The following is a 20,328-nucleotide window of genomic DNA, read 5'->3' as shown; positions in this document are numbered from 1 at the left end:
GCTCGCTGGTGCTGCAGCTCAGTAGGCTAATCCTCTGCCTGCGGCGCCGGCACACCGGGTTCTAGTCCCGGTTAGGGCACCGGATTCTGTCCTGGTTGCTCCTCTCCCAGTCCAGCTCTCTGTTGTGGCCCAGGAGTGCAGTGGAGGATGGCCCAAGTGCTTGGGCCCTGCACCCGCATGGGGGACCAGGAGAAGCACCTGGCTCCTGGCTTTGGATCAGCGCAGTGCGCCGGCAGCAGTGTGCTGGCTGCAGTGGCCACTGGGGGGTGAACAAATGGAAAGAAGACCTTTCTCTCTGTCTCTCTCTCACTGTCCACTCTGCCTGTCCAAAAATAAAAAAAAAAAAAAAATGAAGCTCAAGGAGCTGGCATCGTGGTGCAGCAAGTTAAGCCGCTGCCTGCGATGCTGGCATCCCATACCTGAGCACCAGTTCAAGTCTTGGCCGCTCTGCGTCTGAGCCAGCTCCCTGTTAATGCACTTGGGGAACCTGTGTATGATGGCCCCCTGCCACCCATGTGGGAGATCCAGATAGAGTTCCAGGCTCCTATTTCAGCCTGGCCCAACCTTGCCTGTCGGGTCCATTTGGGGAATGCGTCAGTGGACAGAAGATCTATCTCTCCTTCTCTATCGCTGTCCCTTTCAAACAGATACATCTTAAAAAAAAAAAAAAAAGTTGAGGCTCAAGGGTTTGGACTTGATTCTGAGAGCGACGGGGAGCCGCTGGGAGTTCTTATCGGCAGTGTGTGATTAAGGCGGTGCCTACACAGGACAAGGATCCTGGCAGTGGATCTACAGTTAACTTCCCATGAGACCAAGACAGTCGCTCTTCCTCAGAGGCCTCGGCCTATCTGTAAACGAGGATAAGGCTTTATCTAAAGCTAGGAACAGGATCGGGGAGTGGGCAGCAAGCGGAGGGCAGTTAAAGTCAGTTCCTCGATCCTGGGCCGGGGACAGGACCCCTGGGACGTGCGTTTGAACAGGCCACTGCGGTGTTTCGGTGTGTACAGGTTTGTGAATCCCCCAGCCGGGTGATGCTGCATGCTGACGTGCTGATTGTCTGCTGGCAGCGGGGAGGTCGGTGTTTAGGGGTGAGGACGGAAAGGTCACTGGACCTGCAGCAGTGGTCTAGGAAAGAAGTAGTGGGCTAGGAACAGAGACGGGGGAAAATCTCTCGTGGAACAGCCAAACAGCAGAGAGTTGACTTACTTAGTACTTAGAAAGCTAAAGGAAGGGGAAGAGGCAAGGTTCATCGCAAGGTCTGAGCCTTGAGCAGGACAGGGACAGACTCCACACGCACTAGGGCATTAGCCCTGGCAGCCTTGGTCTCCCCGCTCACCGGCTCACGTGAACCCAATGTCTGCGGACGTGATCCCTGCCAGGTGAAGCAGTGCCATCCCAAACCTCGCGCACGACAGCTAACACTATGGCCTGCTCACCACGTCACAGCTGTGTGCGTGCCGGAGGCTGTGCCACAGGCTTCAGTCATTGGCGTCCCCGAGCTCCTCAGAATGACTGCTGCCATTATCCTCATTTTCCATAGGCGAAAGCAACCACTTAGTGAGAAAAGCTGCCTTCCTCAAGTTCATTTAGGGAAAGAAACAGATGTTCAGATCCTTGGCAGTCTGCCTCAGAACGCAAGCTCTTGGCCACTCCGCCGCCCAGCAGCACTGCTGAACAGGGGTCAGGCCCCGAGACACGGCAAAGTGAGGCAACCATGAATCACCGTCTGTGTGGAATTTTTAGGTAACTGAAAAATACATGTTCTTTTCGAAAACACTGCCTAATATTCAAATAGACTATCCAAGCTTACATATTTCAGGGGATTTTTTTGTTTGTTTGACTTGGAAAGTAAATTCAAATCATGTTTTTGTTTCTTATGCTAGAAATTTCTCTCGTACCCTTTGGCAAATGAGGATTACCATGCCCTGAGCTGGTCTGTCAGGAAATGATTGCACAACCCTGCCAGTTCTTGCTGTCTGCTTGTCAGATTTTTTCCTCTGGGCCCTGTTTTTGTCACCACCTAAGGACCAAAGCTGATAGTGAGAGAAGGGCCTTCATGCCGTACCTCAGCCCAAGCTCAGTCAACAAAATCCAATATAGCCAAACTTGGCTGATCCAAGTGGGAAGGTTGTCCATACTTCCCAAAATTCCAATCAGCTCTGCAAAACCTCCTTTCCTGGAAAATCTCTTCAGCCCATCTGGTCACATCAGATCCTCGTTGTCACGTTAAGTACGTGCCCATGTTCTCTGGTTGTGTCATGAATGAAATACAGCTCTTGGCCTACTCCACAGTGAGCTTACCCCACATCTTCCTGCAAATTGCTCATGATGAGCCCCATTACACATTCTGTTCCAAAGAAAACTTTAATCAGATTTTATACTTACAGTGAATATAACACACTAGGTTAAAGTACAGGAGCCTGGGGCCTGTGCTGTGGAGCAGCAGGTTAACGCCCTGGCCTGTAGCACCAGCATCCTATGTGGCCACCGGTTCGAGACCCAGATGCTCCACTTCTGATCCAGCTCTCTGCTATAGCCTGGGAAAGCAGTAGAAGATGGCCCAAGTCCTTGGGCCCCTGCACCCACGTGGGAGACCCGGAAAAGGCTCCTGACTCCTGGCTTCGGATTGGCACAGCTCCGGCCGTTGCAGCTAGCTGGAGAGTGAACCATCGGATGGCAGACCTCTCTCTGCCTCTCTTATCTCTGTGTAACTCTGACTTTCAAATAAATAAATAAATATTAAAAAAAAAATAAAGCAAAGGAGCCTGACAAATGACACTCAGCTCAAACTGCACACACACTTACACAGTCTTTATTGGCACTCAGCTTTTATTGTGGCTTTTTAAAAATAATCTTTTAAAGTGCATGATTCTTTTGAGAATCATTAGAGATAACACATGTCCAGTAATTAATCAGTCAGTTCTATACTGGTTCAGATTACAAAATGTCAAACACTGGGGGAAAACATTAAATTAGTTCAATTTAGATATGAGACCATTTTATTTAAATATAATTTGAAATTTCAGTGCTTCGCTTATTTTACATGTGAATTCCATTATACCAAGTCCTACGTCAGTAATTTCTACATGGCCCTAGACAAGATAAAAAAAAGAATTCAACTCCAGTCAATAGCATTAGCTGTCTTCACGTGACTAATGCAAGGGACACAGTAGGACAGAATCCCCCTAGACCACTAGTGACAGCAAATAATACTGTAGTTCAGGATAAATACTACACAGCTGCGAATATTCACACTCCTTTCAAAATCCAACCGTGGTTGGCAACTGTTGAGGTCACAGAGCCACAAATGGCAAGGTTACAGACACTGGCAAAAGGGGCCCTAAAAACGTGGCAGGGGTTTGGTGGTGCCCTCCTTTCTGTAACAGACGCATCCAGAAGGCTGAGGAGCACGACTCCATCCTTCCCGAGACGTCAAGAAATCCTGCTGAACCTTCTTCCACTAGGCCTGCTGAGACCACAGAAACCGATCACATTTTTCAAGCATGCTTTGTATCAAGGCCCTGCAATCCCAAAGAGAGGAAACAAGCAAATTTAGGTGCAACTGTTCATTCTTCACAAAAAACTTACAACCCACAAAGAACCTGGAGGATTCCAAAGTTTGACTGATTGTGCATCAAAACCACAATCAACGAAGTGAAAGGCCAACTTCCAGAGTGGGAAAAAATAGTTATTATATATCTTATAAGGGGTTAACATTCAGAATCTAAGATAACTCCTACAACAAAAATAATAATCATCAAATAATTCTGATTTTAAAACGGACAGAGAGGGAGGGGTTGTGGTGCAGAGGTTAAGCCACCCCACCCACACTGGCGTGCTGGTTCAATTCAGCTCCTGCAAACACATCCTAGAGGGAGCAGATGACACATCAAGTGCCTGGGTTCCTGTAACCCGTGTGGGAAACCCAGGTGGCCTGGCTATTTACAGGCATTTGGGGAGTGAGTCAGTAGATGGAAGATCTCTTTCACTCACTCTCTCAATCTCTCACTCTGCCCTTCAAGTAGATGAAAATAAACACAAAAAACAAATGGACAGGCCGCTGCCGTGACTCACTAGGCTAATCCTCTGCCTGAGGCACCGGCACCCCGGGTTCTAGTCCCGGTCAGGGCTCCGGATTCTGTCCTGGTTGCCCCTCTTCCAGGCCAGCTCTCTGCTGTGGCCAGGGAGTGCAGTGGAGCATGGCCCAAGTGCTTGGGCCCTGCACCCCATGGGAGACTGGGAGAAGCACCTGGCTCCTGGCTTCGGATCAGCGCAGTGCCCCGGCCGCAGCAGCCATTATGGGGTGAACCAACAGAAAAGGAAGACCTTTCTCTCTGTCTCTCTCTCTCACTGTCCACTCTGCCTGTCAAAAAAAAAAAAAAAAAAAAAAAAAAAAAAGGACAGAGGACCTGCCTGAATAGGTATTTCTCCAAAGATGATATACAAATGGACACAGCATTATAGCAGAAAAGCCAAGTGGCAGCAACCCAAAACAAAATGTTTCTGGCAAATTCTGACACACGCTACACCATGGATGATTTGAGGACATCATGCTAAGTCAAATAAACCGGTCATACGAAAGACTAATATGTATGATTTAGACGAGGCATGTAGAACGGCCAACTTCACAGGAACAGAAAGCACAGTGGAGGCTGCCAGGGGCTGGGGGAGGAGGCGGAGGAGTTGCTGCTTATTGAGTGTGGAACTGCAGGCTCGCAAGATGAAGGAGTTCAGGAGACCGGCTGCACAGCAGCACTTAGCAGCACTTACCGGCTAAGATGGCAACGTTTATTTACTGTGTATTTATCACAATAAAAAAAATACTTGACTGAGACAATTAGATGTCGAGCACCAATAATATTCTTAAAGGATCGAGTCCACATCAGACTTGGGTACTCACATTAACCAGGGTCTTGCTCAGGACGCTGAATGAACTATTACTTCAGCCTCTTTCCTTAGTCAGCTCGGTCACCTGGTCACCTGTCAGTAAGGGGTCGGGGCTGGATGGTGCCTACACTCCAACTGCCTTTCCCCCTGGGTGGGGCTCTACAGTCTCAAGCACTAAGGGGAGCGCGGGGCAGACTGTATTACCTCTGTCTTTTCTCGGCAATCCTCAGGATATCACAGGTTCTGGTGAACTTTTCCGACAATTCAAGGGCCAGACCACATTCCTGCAGCAGCGACCAGGCCCGGTCTGGGCCCATGGCCTTGGCTAAGAGGAGTGCCACATTCTCCACGTTAATGGGGGAAGGCCCATCGCTGAGACTCCCATTTAGCGACTCCTCAGGGGCTTGCCTTGTGCTCTTGTTCTGTACGAGATGGAGAAGCAGCTTCCATTCCTCCACAGTCTCTGGGATCCAACCTACACGGTACACAGGAACAGCATTGGCCTTGATGGCTCAGCACACTGCCTGTAGACAGGACAGGCTCCAAGCCGTTTGTGAAAGCATTCGATATTAAAACATAAAGATATTTAATAGTATAATCTTATTGCCCTAACACCAAAGTTGTTTTCTAAACATTCACGGGATAAATGGCTCACGATAACTAAAGAGAAGCCATGAAATTAGCTTGAGAACTCTTTCACTCAGTAATTACCCACTGCAGACTCTGTGCGAGGAACTAGATATGCGCTGCTGAACCAAGCAGGCACACTCCCTGCTCTTCCGCGGAGCTTACAGTCTGGCAAAGGTGACAGAAATTAAACACACATATAAATATGCATTTCGTATCGTGCTAAGAACCATGATGGAAAAGAACAAGGAACCATTAGAGAGAATGGCTGGTTTTGTTTTGAGGACGTGAGAAGGGCTCCATGAGAAAGTGACATTTAAGCAGAAAGCTAGAAGATGAGCAGAGCTGAGAGGGTGCATGCAGGTGGGCCACACAATGCACAGGGGTGGAGCAGGGGCCACTGGGAAGGGAAGGGGCAAGCGAGGAGGGTCTGAGGACACAGGGAAGAACCTGCGGAGCCGAAGGAGTTTCTAAAAAACCAAAGGTGCACAGAGGTGGTAGTGGGCAGTGAGGATGAGCTCAGCAGGCCAGGCGTCAGGACCAGCTTAGGAATCTGGATTTTATTATGCATTCAGAGAAGGAAGATACATAATTTGTATTTGGCAATCAAATCAACACACCTTAGACAGCAGCTGATATGTGTCATCAGAAGTATCTAGAAAAGACTCCTGTTTAATAGACCAGATGCTTATTTTTAATATTATTATTACACAAACAGAAGGCTTAGGAGCACTCTTATCTGGATGAGGAAGATTTTAGGTGATATTTATTTCCTTAGTACTTCCTGAATTTTTTATATTTTTCCATAACAAACATATCATATTGTAACTTTTAAAATATAAACAATTTATAGCTAATTTTTCTGGTTGTATTTTCTCAAGTATATGTAGGAGAGTCCTCCAAAACTGCCTAGCCTGCTTGCTTCACTCCTAGAACCAAGGTGATCTCAGCTGTGACATCTGAAGCTATCCCTCTGCAGTCAACTGGCTTTGCTCTGTCTCACTGTCCTTTTCCCATGCCCACAGGCTGCACAGGGCCTACAAAAGACTGTGGCTCCTTCTGCTGCCGGGTGAAGGACCCTGATGTCATGCAGTCGGCGTCTGCACTGAGATGAAGATGGCAGCACACAAAGCACACCAGGACCACCCGTCTGAGTGCAGAATGGACTCTCAGACTTCAGATGTAGTACGTCAAAGTCGTGGCCTCCCGACTGTTGATCTGAATTGGATTGATGAAAATTTTTTCTTTGGGGGGATGGAACAGGCAGGCTGGCATTTGACACAATGGTTAAGCCACCATTTAAAACACCTGCCTCTTGGGCTGGCACTGTGCCACAGTATGTAAAGGCACCGCCTGCAGTGCTGGCATCCCAGTGATGGTTCGAATCCCAGATGCTTCACTTCCAATCCCACTCTCTGCTATGGCCTGGGAGAGCAGTAGAAGATGGTCTAAGTCCTTGGGCCCCTGCATCCACAAGGGAGACCCAGAAGAAGTTCTTGGCTCCTGGCTTCGGAATGGCCCAGTTCCGGCCATTGTGGCCATTTGAGTACACCAGCAGATGGAAGATTTCTCTCTCTCTCTGCCTCTGCCTCTCTGTAACTCTGCCTTATAAATAAATAAATAAATAAATAAATCTCTAAAAAATAAATAAATAAAAAGACACCAGCGTTCCATAGCTGTCCCATCTCTGCTCTCCATTCCAGTTCTTGTTAATGTGCAATCTGGGAGGTAGCAAGTGATGGCTCAAGTGCTTGTCCCTGCCACCCTTGTGGAACACTGGACTGAGTTCTAGGCTCCTGGCTTTGTCCTGGCCTAGCCCTGGCTGTTGTGGGCATTTGAGAAGTGAATCAAAAGATGGAAAATCTCTCGATTTCTCTGTCTCTCTGCCTTTCAAATAGATTAAATAAATACATTAAAAAATTTAAGTATCAAAACACCTGTGAAGACTTAGATAGCTGACTATTTTTTATTTAGATTTTATTTACTTATTTTCATTTTATTTGAAAAGCAAAGAGAGACACAGAGAGAGATCTTTGATCTGCTGGTTCACTTTCCAAATGCCTACAATAGCTAGGGCTGGGCCAGGCTGAAGCCAGTAGCCTGAAACTCAACCCAGGTCTCCCACGTGGGTCACAGCGAGCCAAGTACTTGAGCCATCAGCTGCTGCTTCCCAGGATGTACATTAGCAGACACTTGATCAGAACAGAGTAGCCAGGACATAAACCAGGAGCTCTGACCGGGATGCAGGCGTCCCAGGCTGCAACTTAACTCTTGTGCTACATGCACACTCCAGTAAGTCCACTTTAAGTTCATCTTATTGAGCTCTAACTTTTGGCTATGTAAAAAGACAACCTGATGTAGTAAAAACTTGAATAGCAGTTTTGGGTAGTCAGGCTGCATCTGAATACTAGCTCTAACATTTACCAGTTGTGTGGATTTGGGCCAGCAAACTCTTTCTGGGCTCCAGTTATAAGAGCTGGAAAGGGTTAATAAGAGTAACTATCCCAAGAGTTTTGTCCCTCTTGAAACAGCATATGGGGCCAGCTCTGTGGTACAGTGGATAAAGCCACTGCCTGCAATGCCAGAGTCCATATGGATGCCATTTCAACTCCTGGGTGTTTCACTTCCCTTCCAGCTCTCTGCTAATGCTCTTGGGAAAGCAGGGGAGGACGGCCCCAAGTGCCTGGGCCCCTTTACCTGTGCAGGAGACCTGGAATAAGCTCCAGGCTTCTGACGTTGGCCTGGCCCAGCTCTAGCTATTGCAGCCATTTGGGGAGTGAACGAGTGGCTGGAAGATCTCTCTCTCTCTCTGTAACTCTCTCTTTCAAATAAAATAAATAAGTCTTTAAATACAACAACAAAAAAGCATATGGAATGCACATCATATAATGTCTAACACAGTAGGCAATCATCAAATAGAAAAGTTGCCTGTAGTTTATAATTAATTATGATTTCAAAATAAACCAAATAGTACAGATAAAACCCTCTGCAAATCTGACAAGTAGCTAGAATTAAATATATGATCATTTAACTGTTCACTATATATATATTTTTAAAGATTTATTTATTTATTTGAAAGGCAGAGTTACAGAGAGGCAGAGGCGGAGTGAGACAGAGAGAGGTCTTCCATCCACTGGTTCATTCCCCAGATGGCTGCAATGGCCAGAGTTCCACTGATCCAAAGCCAGGAGCCAGAAGCCTCCTCTGGGTCTCCCACGTGGGTGCAGGGGCCCAAGGACTTGGGCCATCTTCCACTGCTTTCCCAGGCCATAGCAGACAGCTGTATCAGAAGTGGAGCAGCCGGGACTCGAACTGGCACCCACATGGGATGCCGACACTGCAGGCAGCGGCTTTACCCACTACACCACAGCACCAGCCCCCACTATATTTCTTTACTGAAAAGTCTGGAGTGACTTGTAAAATACTACAGCCAAAAGTAAGCAGTGGGATTCACATACCATTGTCCCCTTCCATCAGGCTCATATCATTCAGACACACAATGTTGGTGAAGGCCTCTCGTCTTCTCTCCAGCTCCAAACAGAGAGTAAGATATCCAGGCCAGAAACTTTCAAGAAATCAAAGTTGAAGAAAGGAATAAAAGGCAGTGAATTTATCTGGAGCTGCACGGTCCAATATGGTAGACACCAGCCACATGTCACTTTTTATGCTGAATTTAAAAGTTTATAAAATGTGAAAGTTAGTTTTTCAGTTGGTATATCCATATTTTAAGGACTTAATGGCTGAGGCTGGCACTGTGGTGTAGTGGGTGGAGCTGCCACCTGCAATGCTGGCATCCCATATGGGCACTGGTTCCAGCCCCATATGGGTGCCAGTTCGAGTCCCAGCTGCTCCACTTCCAATCAAGCTTTCAGCTATGGCCTGGGAAAGCAGCAGAAGATGGCCGATGTCCCTGCACCCATGGGGGAGACCTGGAGGAAGCTCCTGGCTCCTGGCTTCGGGTGACCCAGCTCCAGCTGTTGTGGCCATTTGGGGAATGAACCAGCACGTGGGAGACCTCTCTCTCTCTCTCTGCCTCTCCTTCTCTCTCTGTGTAACTGACATTCAAATAAATAAATAAATCTTTAAACAAAACAAAACAAAAAACAAAAAATGACTCAGTAGCCACATGTGGCTGGTGGCTATTATACTGGACAGTGCAGAACATTTCCAATGTCACAGAATGTTTTATTTGATAACAGATCTAAGGCATTTAAGAAAATAATAAAAGCTAATGATAAATACTGACATTTGAAACCAAGTACCAATCCTGAGGCACTTTTAAGCTTTATATACTTCATAAACTTTAAGATTCAATACCAAAGTAGCATATTTCTTCTCCAAATATGCAAACCATGGGAGTTCTCTTTTTTGATGCTTCCCTGCCTTCATCTGTCATATCCAGTATCAACAAATCCCACTGTATTTTCCTTTGAACTATCTCTTGCGTGTGCTCCTTTTGCTGTTCTGCCAGTCACCAATTCACTTACACCTGAACTACTTACTGCAACAGATTCCTAGCTGGCCTTCCTTTCTCCAGACTTTTTTAGAAAAGACTTTAGAAACTTTCACTTTCATTATGTAATTTTCACACCAAAGAGTTCAAAAGGGTCTCCACTGATAACTAAATTCTTTGGACCAGCTGTCAAGATGCAGTATGATCTCATTACCCATCACCTAACCAATGTTCTCTCTCATTATTAATGAACAAGTATGTATCTAGTGCCTCCCACTGCACAAATTAGACTCTAAGATAAAAAACAACAGACACACATCCCTCTCTACAAAGGATTATAATCCAAGAGGAGCCATCAGACATTGCCAGGCAATCAATAACTGACTCACGTGCGAGGTGTGTAATAAGCAACACCAGTTTTTCAGGCCCTTGCTCGTCCTGTTTCTCCCCCCTGATCCCCCTCTTCCTGGCTCCTTTACGGACAGAAATCCTGCCCAGCCTCCAGGGGTTACCTCCAAAGTCTCATCTTCTCCCTGAGCCCTTCCCCAGCAATTCTACTGAGCCCATTCTGATCAATCTCATCCCAGAAATCCCACATCAACCATAACTGCTGCTTAATTAAACACCATCCACAGGTCTGAGAACTGTGGCGAGCTACTAGGCAGAGAGCATTGGGAGGAATTAGCAAGGGTCAGCTTCTCCCACACCAAAAACATGTGCAAAATTTAAAAGGAAACAGATGTTTATTTTTCTGTCAGTTAAAACAAAAAGCTATATTTATTTTAATGTAGCAAAGAGAATTCCCAAATGATAAAGCACATCAATTCAGGCCCTTTAACTGCCAGGACATTAACTGAAATGATTCTACTTCAACTTCAGCTTCTATAAAAATCCTTACTTACCCACAAGACCTACAAATTTCAATCATTTTTTCTTTGGTTGTAAAATCTGCAGGAAGTTTGATTAGAAGAAGGATTAGCTGACTATAACCCCAGGAAAACAAGTGTGAATGAGGCCTGTGAAATGAAAAAACAGCAGTAAGTTAGGGGTGAAAGAAGCTCCAGAAAGTGCCTACTAGGCGTCTAATAAGAACAGAGATAATATTCCACTGCCATATCTTTAAAGCATTTTATAACCTAATCATTTCTAAAGTCAGGTGTTTTAGACAACTGAGAGCAAAAGAAAGAGAAGCCTATAACCCATCATTCACAGAGAGCCACTGTATATCCTCCCAGGCCTGTGCCTGGGCATACAAGGCAGGCATTTACAGGGCTTCTACAAAGGTTTTCCTGGAGGGAAACACAAGGAACATTTCTCATACAAGTGCCAGCACCTGTTTTTGTGAAATTCTTCATTTTTTTTTTTTTTTTGTAAATTCTAAAGCAGGTTGGTTGTGTACAGAAATTCCTTGACAAATTTTTGGTGCACACGTGCACGTACACACACACACACACACACTTTTCTCCCTGTGGGTTCATGAAAGAGCTTCAAGGGTCATTTTAATCGTCTCTCAAGTCATATGCAAAGCTGCATTAATGTGTACTCTTCTAAAAGGAATCTTATAAGGTCTGTGACCCAAATATTCACAACCACTAAGAAGTACACTCTAGATACCACCACCACAACTTAGTCAGTCTTTTTCATAGCTATTCCGAAAGTAACCCCTGAGTGCCGAATGTGAATAAACTGTCTCCACTCCAAAGGAACTTTGGAGCTTAGTCCTTAGGAAGAGGACTCTTTCCATACCTGGGGTATCCTTCATCATCCATGGTACTTGTGCTTGGTGGAGCATTGTGGGACACTGCCAAGAGCAGCCAATCCAATCTTAAAGACTCTGGTTGCAGAAGGGACTCAAGGAAGAATGACCTAAGAGAAAGTTGGAGAGAAAGGTCACCAATCTTCATGCTAAGAAAGGAAACATAAAATACAGGGATGCGGGGGCAAGAGTTTGACCTAGCAGTTAAGACCCTGGTTGCGATGCTCCTGTTCCATATTGGAGTGCCTGGGTTTGTGGCCTAGCTCCACTGTCAACTTCAGTTTCCTACTAATTCACATGCTGGGATGTAGAAGGTGATAGCTCAAGCAATTGGGTCTCTGTAACCCATGTGGGAGACCTGGATTGAGTTCCTGTCTCCAGCCTGGCTCAACCCTAGCCATGGTGGGCACTCAGAAAGTGAACCAGTGGATAGGAGCTCTGTCTGCCCAGTTGGCTGTCTCTCTGCCTTTCAAATAAATAAATGAATAATTTTTTAAATGTCGGAGGGATGAATAAAATTTAGAGTTCAATACAACAGATGGAAGAACTTGAAAACTCTCCTGCTGCAAATGTATAGAAATGCTGGTGAAAATAACAGTCTTCTAAATGAATAGCTGAGCCTTAAGATAAGGAGATGCCAGGCTGGCACCGTGGCTCAATAGGTTAATCCTCTGCCTGCGGCACTGGCACACCAGATTCTAGTCCCAGTCAGGGCGCCAGATTCTGTCCTGGTTGCCCCTCTTCCAGTCCAGCTCTCTGCTATGGCCTGGGAGTGCAGTGGAGGATGGCCCAAGTCCTTGGGCCCTGCACCTGCATGGAAGACCAGGAGAAGCACCTGGCTCCTGCCATCGGATCAACGTGGTGCGCCAGCCTCAGTGGCCATTGGAGGGTGAACCAACAGTAAAGGAAGACCTTTCTCTCTGTCTCTCTCTCTCTCACCTGTCCACTCTGCCTGTCAAAAAAATAAAAAATAAATAAAAAAAAAGGTAAGGAAATGCCAAAGGATTCACAAAAACAAAACAAAAAAGAGAAAGAAAAACCCCTGTGGCACATATGCTGTTATCAGAGAAAGCAGAAAGGAGGGAGTCACCAGTCTAAAATAACAAAAAGAACGTGGGTGTTTACAGGGACATGGGGAGATAGGAAATGAAGCATTAGTCTAAAAAGAGAAGAACTGGAAATAAGAACAACCTGCAAAAAGTTCAGATATTGTCCACAAAAAGGTAGTCAACAGGAAAAACATCACACCTGCTTATAAGAGCCCCAATGCCCTGTCAAAAGAAAGAGGAGTTAGCAAGCATGCACTTCTTCTCACCGCTGATCTTCGGGCCTTGATTTCACCAGACTGTCTAAATAGGCCAAAAACTGAGCTGGATGATGGTGACACAGTTGCATGATATCTGAAGGCAAAATGGATGGGTAAAACCTGATCAAGGATCGAAGGGCAGATTCTCCAAACTTCTCATACAACCTGCATTTAAAAGCAAAAATACAAAACAAAACACTTTAGTCTCCAATTTCAATGTTTATTAGAAATGCAAATAAATATACTAACAAGAAGCTGCCCAATATGCAAATGAGTGAAACTTTGGGGACTAAGACACAAAAACAATGCCTGTACGTTAGTTAGTTCACATAAACATATTTAGTTCATATAAACAACATTTAGTTCAACCTACCGGGAAGCATAGGCAATCAACAAAGGACTGTCACAAGGAACCGAGTCATCTAATAACTTTAGTCTTGTTGGGAGATCTCCTTCTTCCATCTCCCTGTATGTAGAATTGGAACTCGCCATTTCTAGAAGATAAAACACATCCTTTCCTCTTCATCTCTAACTTGCAAATATTCAACTCATAAACACATTCATTTAACAATGTTATCATCAGTCAGACTTACTGTATCCACCTATTATGTGCAAGGCCTAATGTTTCTTAAGTGTTATAGGACAAACCATAAAAAAAAGACACGTAATTTCTACTTTTAAGGACCTTAAAAACAAATTGAGAGGCAAAGCATATGGAAAGTTTTAAACAAAACGAAGGAACAGATAACAAATACACAGTGACTATTATATTATCCTTGAAAAAAATGAGTACCTGGGGCTATATATATATATATACATACACACACACACACACACATATATACACAGTATAGCTTATATATATATCTTATATATGTCAAATAACACAGTATATATACAGTATAGCTTATACATAATATATAGCTTATATATATAATGTCAATTCAATTATTCCTAGACTAGTACCAATATTCTTTTAGAATCTAATTTATTGGGGTTGGTGTTGTGATAAACAGGTTAAGCCACCGCCTGCAATGCCAGTATCCCATATGGGTGCAAGTTCAAGTCATGGATGCTCCACTTCCAATCTAGCTCCCTGCTAATGCACCTGGGAAAGCAGCAGAGGATGGCCCAAGTCCTTGGGCTCCTGCAACCATGTGGGACTCCTGAATGAAGCTCTTGGCTCCTGGCTTGGCCTGGTCTATCCTCAGCTGTTGCAGCCATTTGGGGAGTAAACCAGAGGACAGAAGATTGATCTCTCTCTCTCTCTCTCTCTCTTACCCTCTCTTTCTGTAACTCTGCCTTACCAAATAAGTAAATCTTTAAAAAAAAGTAATTATACTCAACGAAATTAATTTTATTAATGTCGCTCCCCCTCTTCGTGGAGGAACGACACAGGACCCTGCGCTGTTCTTTCGTCTGCTCGGCCCTCCCCGGGTTTGCTGCTGGTTCTTCCCGGGTTGGCTACTATCCCTTCCACCTCCGTGGAAGGGCAGTTCCCCCTGGCCACATTCCCCACTTCCGCAGGGGAGCGGCACACCGCCGGCCGGCTCTCTCGGGGGGCTGCACAGGTGTTCCCCTTAGATGTTCCCCTTAGATGTTCCTCATAGATGTTCCCGGTGCATGCCGTCTCTCTCCTCCTTTATAGTCCTCCTCCGCCAATCCCAACTCGGCTGCCCACACGCCGAGTACGCTGCTCTCCTCCAATCAGGAGCAAGTCCTACAGTGTATTAGCTGAACTGGAGGCAGCTGTGCGGAAGCTGTTTACTTCTCTCCCAGCGCCATATTGTGGGAGAGCAGATGCATAGAATAAGTCTTAATTCCAGTAACTCAGTCCAGTCCGGGCTGCTCCCCACAATTAAAAACATCAGTCTAGGGGCCGGCACTGTGGCACACTGGGTTAATGCCCTGGCCTGAAGCACCGGGATCCCATATGGGTGCCAGTTCTAGTCCCGGCTGCTCCTCTTCCAATCCAGCTCTCTGCTATGGCCTGGGAAAGCAGTAGAAAATGACCCAAGTCCTTGGACCCCTGCACCCACATGGGAGACCTGGAAGAAGCTCCTGGCTCCTGGCTTGGGATCGGTGCAGCTCCAGCCATTGTGGCCATCTGGAGAGTGAACCATAGGACGGAAGACCTTTCTCTCTCTCTCTGCCTCTCCTCTCTCTCTCTGTACCTCTGACTTTCAAATAAATAAATACATATTTTAAAAAAAAATCAGTCTAGCAAATATCCATTCCTTGAAGAATGATCTGATTTAGGGGGAAAGTCAAAAATCTTTTAAAACCAAGCCTGCCAAATAAAGTTAGTGAGGATCTAGCTAATACTATTTGTGTGTGTGTATGTTTTATTTTTAAAGAATCTAAAGTAAAATGAGTTTTTGGTCCAAGTAGTTTTTAATTAGTTCTTGAATCTCAAAGTTCAGTTCCAAAAGTTATTTTCAACAAAAGGTTCTAAAATCTAACCTTTGCTTTCTGATATATTTGTTTCTAAAAACATCACTGGTGTGGGCATTGTGGTTTAGTGGGTTAGGCCACTGCTTAAGACATCAACATCCCATATGAAAGTACCTGGTTTGGGTCCTGTCTACTTCACTTTTTTTTTTTTTTAAAGATTTATTTATTGGGGTCAGTGCTGTGGCATAGCAGGCTAGGCCTCTGCCTGCGGTGCCAGCATCACATATGCAACTGGTTTGAATCCCAGCTGCTCCTCTTCCAATCCAGCTCTTTGCTTATGGCCTGAGAAAGCAATGGAAGATGGCCTAAGTCCTTGGGCCCCTGGACCCATGTGGGATCCTGGGAAGAAGCTCCTGGCTCCTGGCTTCAGATCAGCCTAGCTCTAGCTATTGTGGCCAATTGGGGAGTGAATCAGTGGATGGAAGATCTTTCTCTCTGTCTCTTCCTCTCTCTGTAACTCTCTCAAATAAATAAATAAAATCGTTAAGAAAAAATTGAGTTTATTTATTTATTTTAAAGTCAGAAATGCAGAGGGAGAGGAAGAGGCAGAGAGTCTTCCATTTGCTGGTTCACTCTCTGAAAAGGGCACAACAGCTGCCACCCACATGGAAGAACCAGAGTTCCTAGTTTTGGCCTAGCTCAGCCCCAGCTGGGGAGTGAACCAGTGGGTGGAAAATTCCACACACCCCCCTCCACGTTGCTTTACCTTTACATAAATAAAAATAAATAAACTTCCCTAAAGTCATTTTTGGTTCCAGTCTCACTGTTTCTCGTTTAATTGTTTCAGGCAGTTAAGTACCTAAGAAATTCAGGAGGAAAGCCTCATTTAGAGCAGAAGAAGTAAAGGGAAACTTAAGGACTGGGTGGGCTCTAAGCTAGACCTAAATCAAGTGAGTGGTTACATCATCTCAAAAATGCCCACCACACCTGCTCCAGGCAGCTTGGGTATAAACAACAACCACCACTGAGGCTGATGGAGACTCTTCTGCTATTCTCCTGTGACCAGGGTTGGGTATGATCTTATAATAGCAATAAGACACATTTCCAAGTATGTAATGTCACACAATTGAACACATCTGAAGAGCAGTGACTTGCTTCTTATCTTACATTACAATAAATCTACCACAACACAGAAAAAAGAAACCAAAAATCATTTCTTGACTTGCTTTTTTTTTTTTTTTTTTTTTGACAGGTAGTTATAGACAGTGAGAGAGAGAGAGAAAGGTCTTCCTTCCATTGGTTCACTCCCCAAATGGCCGCCATGGCTGGTGCTGCACCGATCCGAAGCCAGGAGCCAGGTGCTTCCTCCTGTTCTCCCATGCGGGTGCAGGGACGGACCCAAGCACTTGGGCCATCCTCCACTGCCCTCCTGGGCCACAGCAGAGAGCTGGACTGGAAAAGGAGCAGCCAGGACTAGAACCCGGCACCCATATGGGATGCCGATGCCACAGGTGGAGGATTAACCAAGTGAGCCATGGCGCCAGCCCCCCAGAAATCATTTCTTAGGCACTTATCTGCTGCATGTGAACTGAAGCAGAAGTGAAACTCTACAGGCGCCGGGGCTGTGGCTTAGTGGGTAAAGCTGTCGCTGCAGTGCTGGCATCCATGGTTCAAGTCCTGGCTGCTCGACTTCCGATCAAGCTCTCTGCTATGGTCTGGGAAAGCAGAAGATGGCCCAAGTCCTTGGGCCCCTGCACCTGTGTGGGGGACCCAGAAGAAGCTCCTGGCTTCAGATTGGCTCTGCTCTGGTTGTTGCAGCCAATTGGAGAGTGAATCAGCAGATGGAAGACCTCTCTCTCTGCCTCTCCTTCTCTGTGTAACTCTGTCTTTCAAATAAATAAATAAATCTTAAAAAAAAAAAGGAAAAGAAACTATACATAAGTCAGATAACATGAAAATTTATCTCTACTTGTGGCTATGCAGGGTTTTTTTTACTTCTATCTCATTTAATAAATCAGAACTTTGAAATAAAGATCTGTATTTTAGGTAATATTTTTCATAATTAGGATAAAAAATTTTTATGCTGAGTCCATTATGCGAGGCGATTTACATTGTAAATGACTTTCACAGATATTCCAGTCTCTGAATGTCACTGGAATATTTTCTACGTGCTGGTGGGAAGTTTCTTTAGTCTTTTCTTAGTAGGAATTCCGCTTTTTCTGAATTCTTCCCTTTCCTTCAGGTATTCCATTCTGCATCCTTCACCAAAGGCTGGATCACTATGGTAGGCAGTTAGATATTCTTTCAATGCAGAATTTTCCTTCCGACATTTTACTACCATAAGGATTCTAGATTCCTTGCAACATTTGGTAAAATCTTGAACTTGTTCAGAACACTTCTCTTTGGCCTCCTCTCTCATTACTTCAGGGATCAAAACGTCTTTTTTGACATGTCTGAGATGCTGCTCTGCGGGGGCGAGCGCCATCTCAGTGGGCAGGAAAAGAGCCACATGGAGGCTCCGGGGAAGTGGGTGGGAAAGGGAGGAGCCTGCACTTGACAACAGGTGCCACTGCCTGGAGGTTCCCCAGCTATGTGCTTTTAATAATGAGCAAAAACCTGCCTAAGTCCAAATCGATGATTAGAAACATGTCATCATCTACTTTAGCAGAATTTTGAACTAAGAAAATTCACCTTGGAGCCGGCATTGTGGCACAGCAGGTTAAGCCGATGCTCACAATGCCAGCATTCTATATCAGACTGCTGGTTGAGTCCCAGCTGTTCCACCTCCAATCCAGTTTCCTGTTAATGCACCTGTAAAGATGGCAGATGATGGCCCAAGTGCTTGAGCCCCTTACACCCACACCGGAGACCTGGATGGAGTTTCTGGCTCCTGGCTTCAGTCTGGCCCAACCCTGGCTGTTGAGGCCTTCTGGGGAGTAAAACAGCAGAGGGAGGATATCTTTCTCTCCCACTCTCTCTGATGCTCTGCCTTTCAAATAAATAAATTTTTTGAAAAAAGGAAAGAAACTTTGCCTCTTCAGAAACATGGGACTACAGCAGTAGAAAGGGCAGTGCATGATGTTTAGAGTATGAAAGCTGGTTTTTGTAGCAGAATGGCTCTGTGACCTTCAGTCAAGTCTAAGGTAGACACAGCTGGCTGTGCACTGAGGTATCTAAGGCAGACATGAAACTCTATACACATTCATTCTCTTCCTCCTGGGCACCTAGATAGATCACATCTCCTGGTTCCCTTTGCAGTTGGCGGCATTGTGATAGACTTTTCACCACTGGAATGTGAAGGGAAGAGATGGAGGCCTCTAAGACAGCGTGTTCTACATGCTTTCCCCTGGGCACAGCAGCCCAATCTCAACCCCAAACCCAAAGGAAGGACAGAGCTTAACATAATGGAAAGAACATGGAATGCTAAACAACCTACCACATGGCAGGGAGCTGCCATTGACTTGGGACACCTGTATATGGGCTGTTAAAATATGAGTGAGAAGTAAACCTATATCTGAGTTATTACCATATGAACATTACAGTGCAGCCAACTCAGCTGTTATTATCTTGAAGTGTTTCAGTTTCTTCACCTATAAAATGGAATAATATCATCCACTCTGAAGAACATTACAAGGACGGAATGAAATGATACCTGAAAAGTATTTACCACCATAGCTGGCACACTCTAGTACTCGATATTTGTAAATACTTAGTCTCCAGATCTAGCGACAGTCCTGGAACCAACCCACTATGGATACTAAGGGATGACCTATAATTTCTGTCTTAGGAAGTTACATGAGGGATTTTCTTGTTCTTATTTATCTGCACTTATCAACGTTTTACTTTAACCCCTATTTCTCCAATATTGCTACATCATTTTCTGAATGTGATTGTGATGGAAACAAAATTCTCTTACAATACAGTTGCAAATTAATATTAATTATTATATTATTAAAATTTATATTATTATTAAAATTATATTATTAAAAGTTAAAATGAATGGAAAACAGAATGGACAGTCGACCAAAACAGAGGTAATTTTCTACTTAAATCTTGTGTTAAGCCCCAGACTTCCCAAAAGCTACTCCCTCTACACCCAAATCTACCCTTGATACGGCATTCTGGTCATTACCTTTCAAACCTGCAATAAAAGTATCCCAAACACGAGGGGTGTTTCCATAGCTAAGCTTGACGACCTCCTTTGCTCTTTTCAAGTCCAGGAGGAAAAAATACTTCCTCAGGAACTGGCAAGCCAGAGTATCTTCAGGAGAGCCCTGCTGCAGTCTGTGATCCACATGCTCACTTGGGCTTCTGATCTTAGAACTCAATACATTCATTTCCAAACACAAAGTCGTCAACTCAGCCAGGTCTTTCTGAAGACCATTTGCTATGGGGCAGGGAGAACATATTTGAAAAAAATTATCCTGTGGCTCCTCCAGACCACTCACAGACTCACACGCTGCTTGGTCCACAGGTTCTTCATCGCCCAGAGAGTCCCTTTGTTCTTTCTCAGTGTCTTCATCCACCACTCCCTTTTGTGACTCATCAGGCAACAGCACATCCTGGTCCACTGTCACGGATGAGCTGCCAGTATCAGCAACATCTGAATCGTCCTTCATGGCAAGCGTTTTTTCCAATTGTGAAAGCCACTCCTGTAAAACCATTCTCAGAGCCCCGGGTTCAAATAAAACCAGAGGGTCCTGCAGCTCGGTCCTATATAAAATAGACAAGTTATGAAATTTATGTTTCGTGTGTATTCTTAAAAAGAAATTATTTCAGGCTAAATAAACCCAACCAATATGATACGCTCATCTGGAATAAACGTTACTTTTCAATTCTTAAAATAACAATTATCTCGGCAAGATGACAAAACAGAGAACATTAACAGTGTCACCTTTTACCAAT

General features: G+C 45.0%; 1 protein-coding gene and 1 pseudogene across 10 annotated transcripts in view; both read right to left on the bottom strand.

Annotated features, from left to right (window-relative positions):
* Positions 1-2,811: 2,811 nt before the first annotated feature.
* Positions 2,812-20,328, bottom strand: part of HPS5 (HPS5 biogenesis of lysosomal organelles complex 2 subunit 2) — a 50,551-nt gene continuing 33,034 nt past the window's right edge. For 6 of the 10 annotated variants that reach the window (XM_008275123.5, XM_070072629.2, XM_008275122.5 and 3 more), the window contains exons 16-23: positions 19,556-20,136; positions 13,403-13,523; positions 13,039-13,194; positions 11,714-11,833; positions 10,870-10,983; positions 8,973-9,079; positions 5,092-5,362; positions 2,812-3,521 (exon numbers count right to left, since the gene is read on the bottom strand). In XM_008275123.5, coding sequence (XP_008273345.3) covers positions 3,461-3,521; positions 5,092-5,362; positions 8,973-9,079; positions 10,870-10,983; positions 11,714-11,833; positions 13,039-13,194; positions 13,403-13,523; positions 19,556-20,136 — 1,531 coding nt within the window. In that variant the 3' untranslated portion in view covers positions 2,812-3,460. Of the gene's footprint in view, positions 3,522-5,091; positions 6,183-8,972; positions 9,080-10,869; positions 10,984-11,713; positions 11,834-13,038; positions 13,195-13,402; positions 13,524-19,555; positions 20,137-20,328 lie in introns of all 10 variants that reach the window. The other 4 variants (XR_011388123.2, XR_011388128.2, XR_016230662.1 and 1 more) reach the window with 3 other exon arrangements.
* Positions 17,446-18,003, bottom strand: LOC127487668 (COX assembly mitochondrial protein homolog pseudogene; annotated as a pseudogene).

Source organism: Oryctolagus cuniculus, chromosome 1 (genome assembly GCF_051225735.1).
Source record: "Oryctolagus cuniculus isolate XC-2025 breed Fujian yellow rabbit chromosome 1, ASM5122573v1, whole genome shotgun sequence".
Taxonomy (NCBI): domain Eukaryota; kingdom Metazoa; phylum Chordata; class Mammalia; order Lagomorpha; family Leporidae; genus Oryctolagus; species Oryctolagus cuniculus.
The sequence above is the reverse complement of the archived record's forward strand: the minus strand, read 5'-3'. Positions and strand labels throughout refer to the sequence as shown.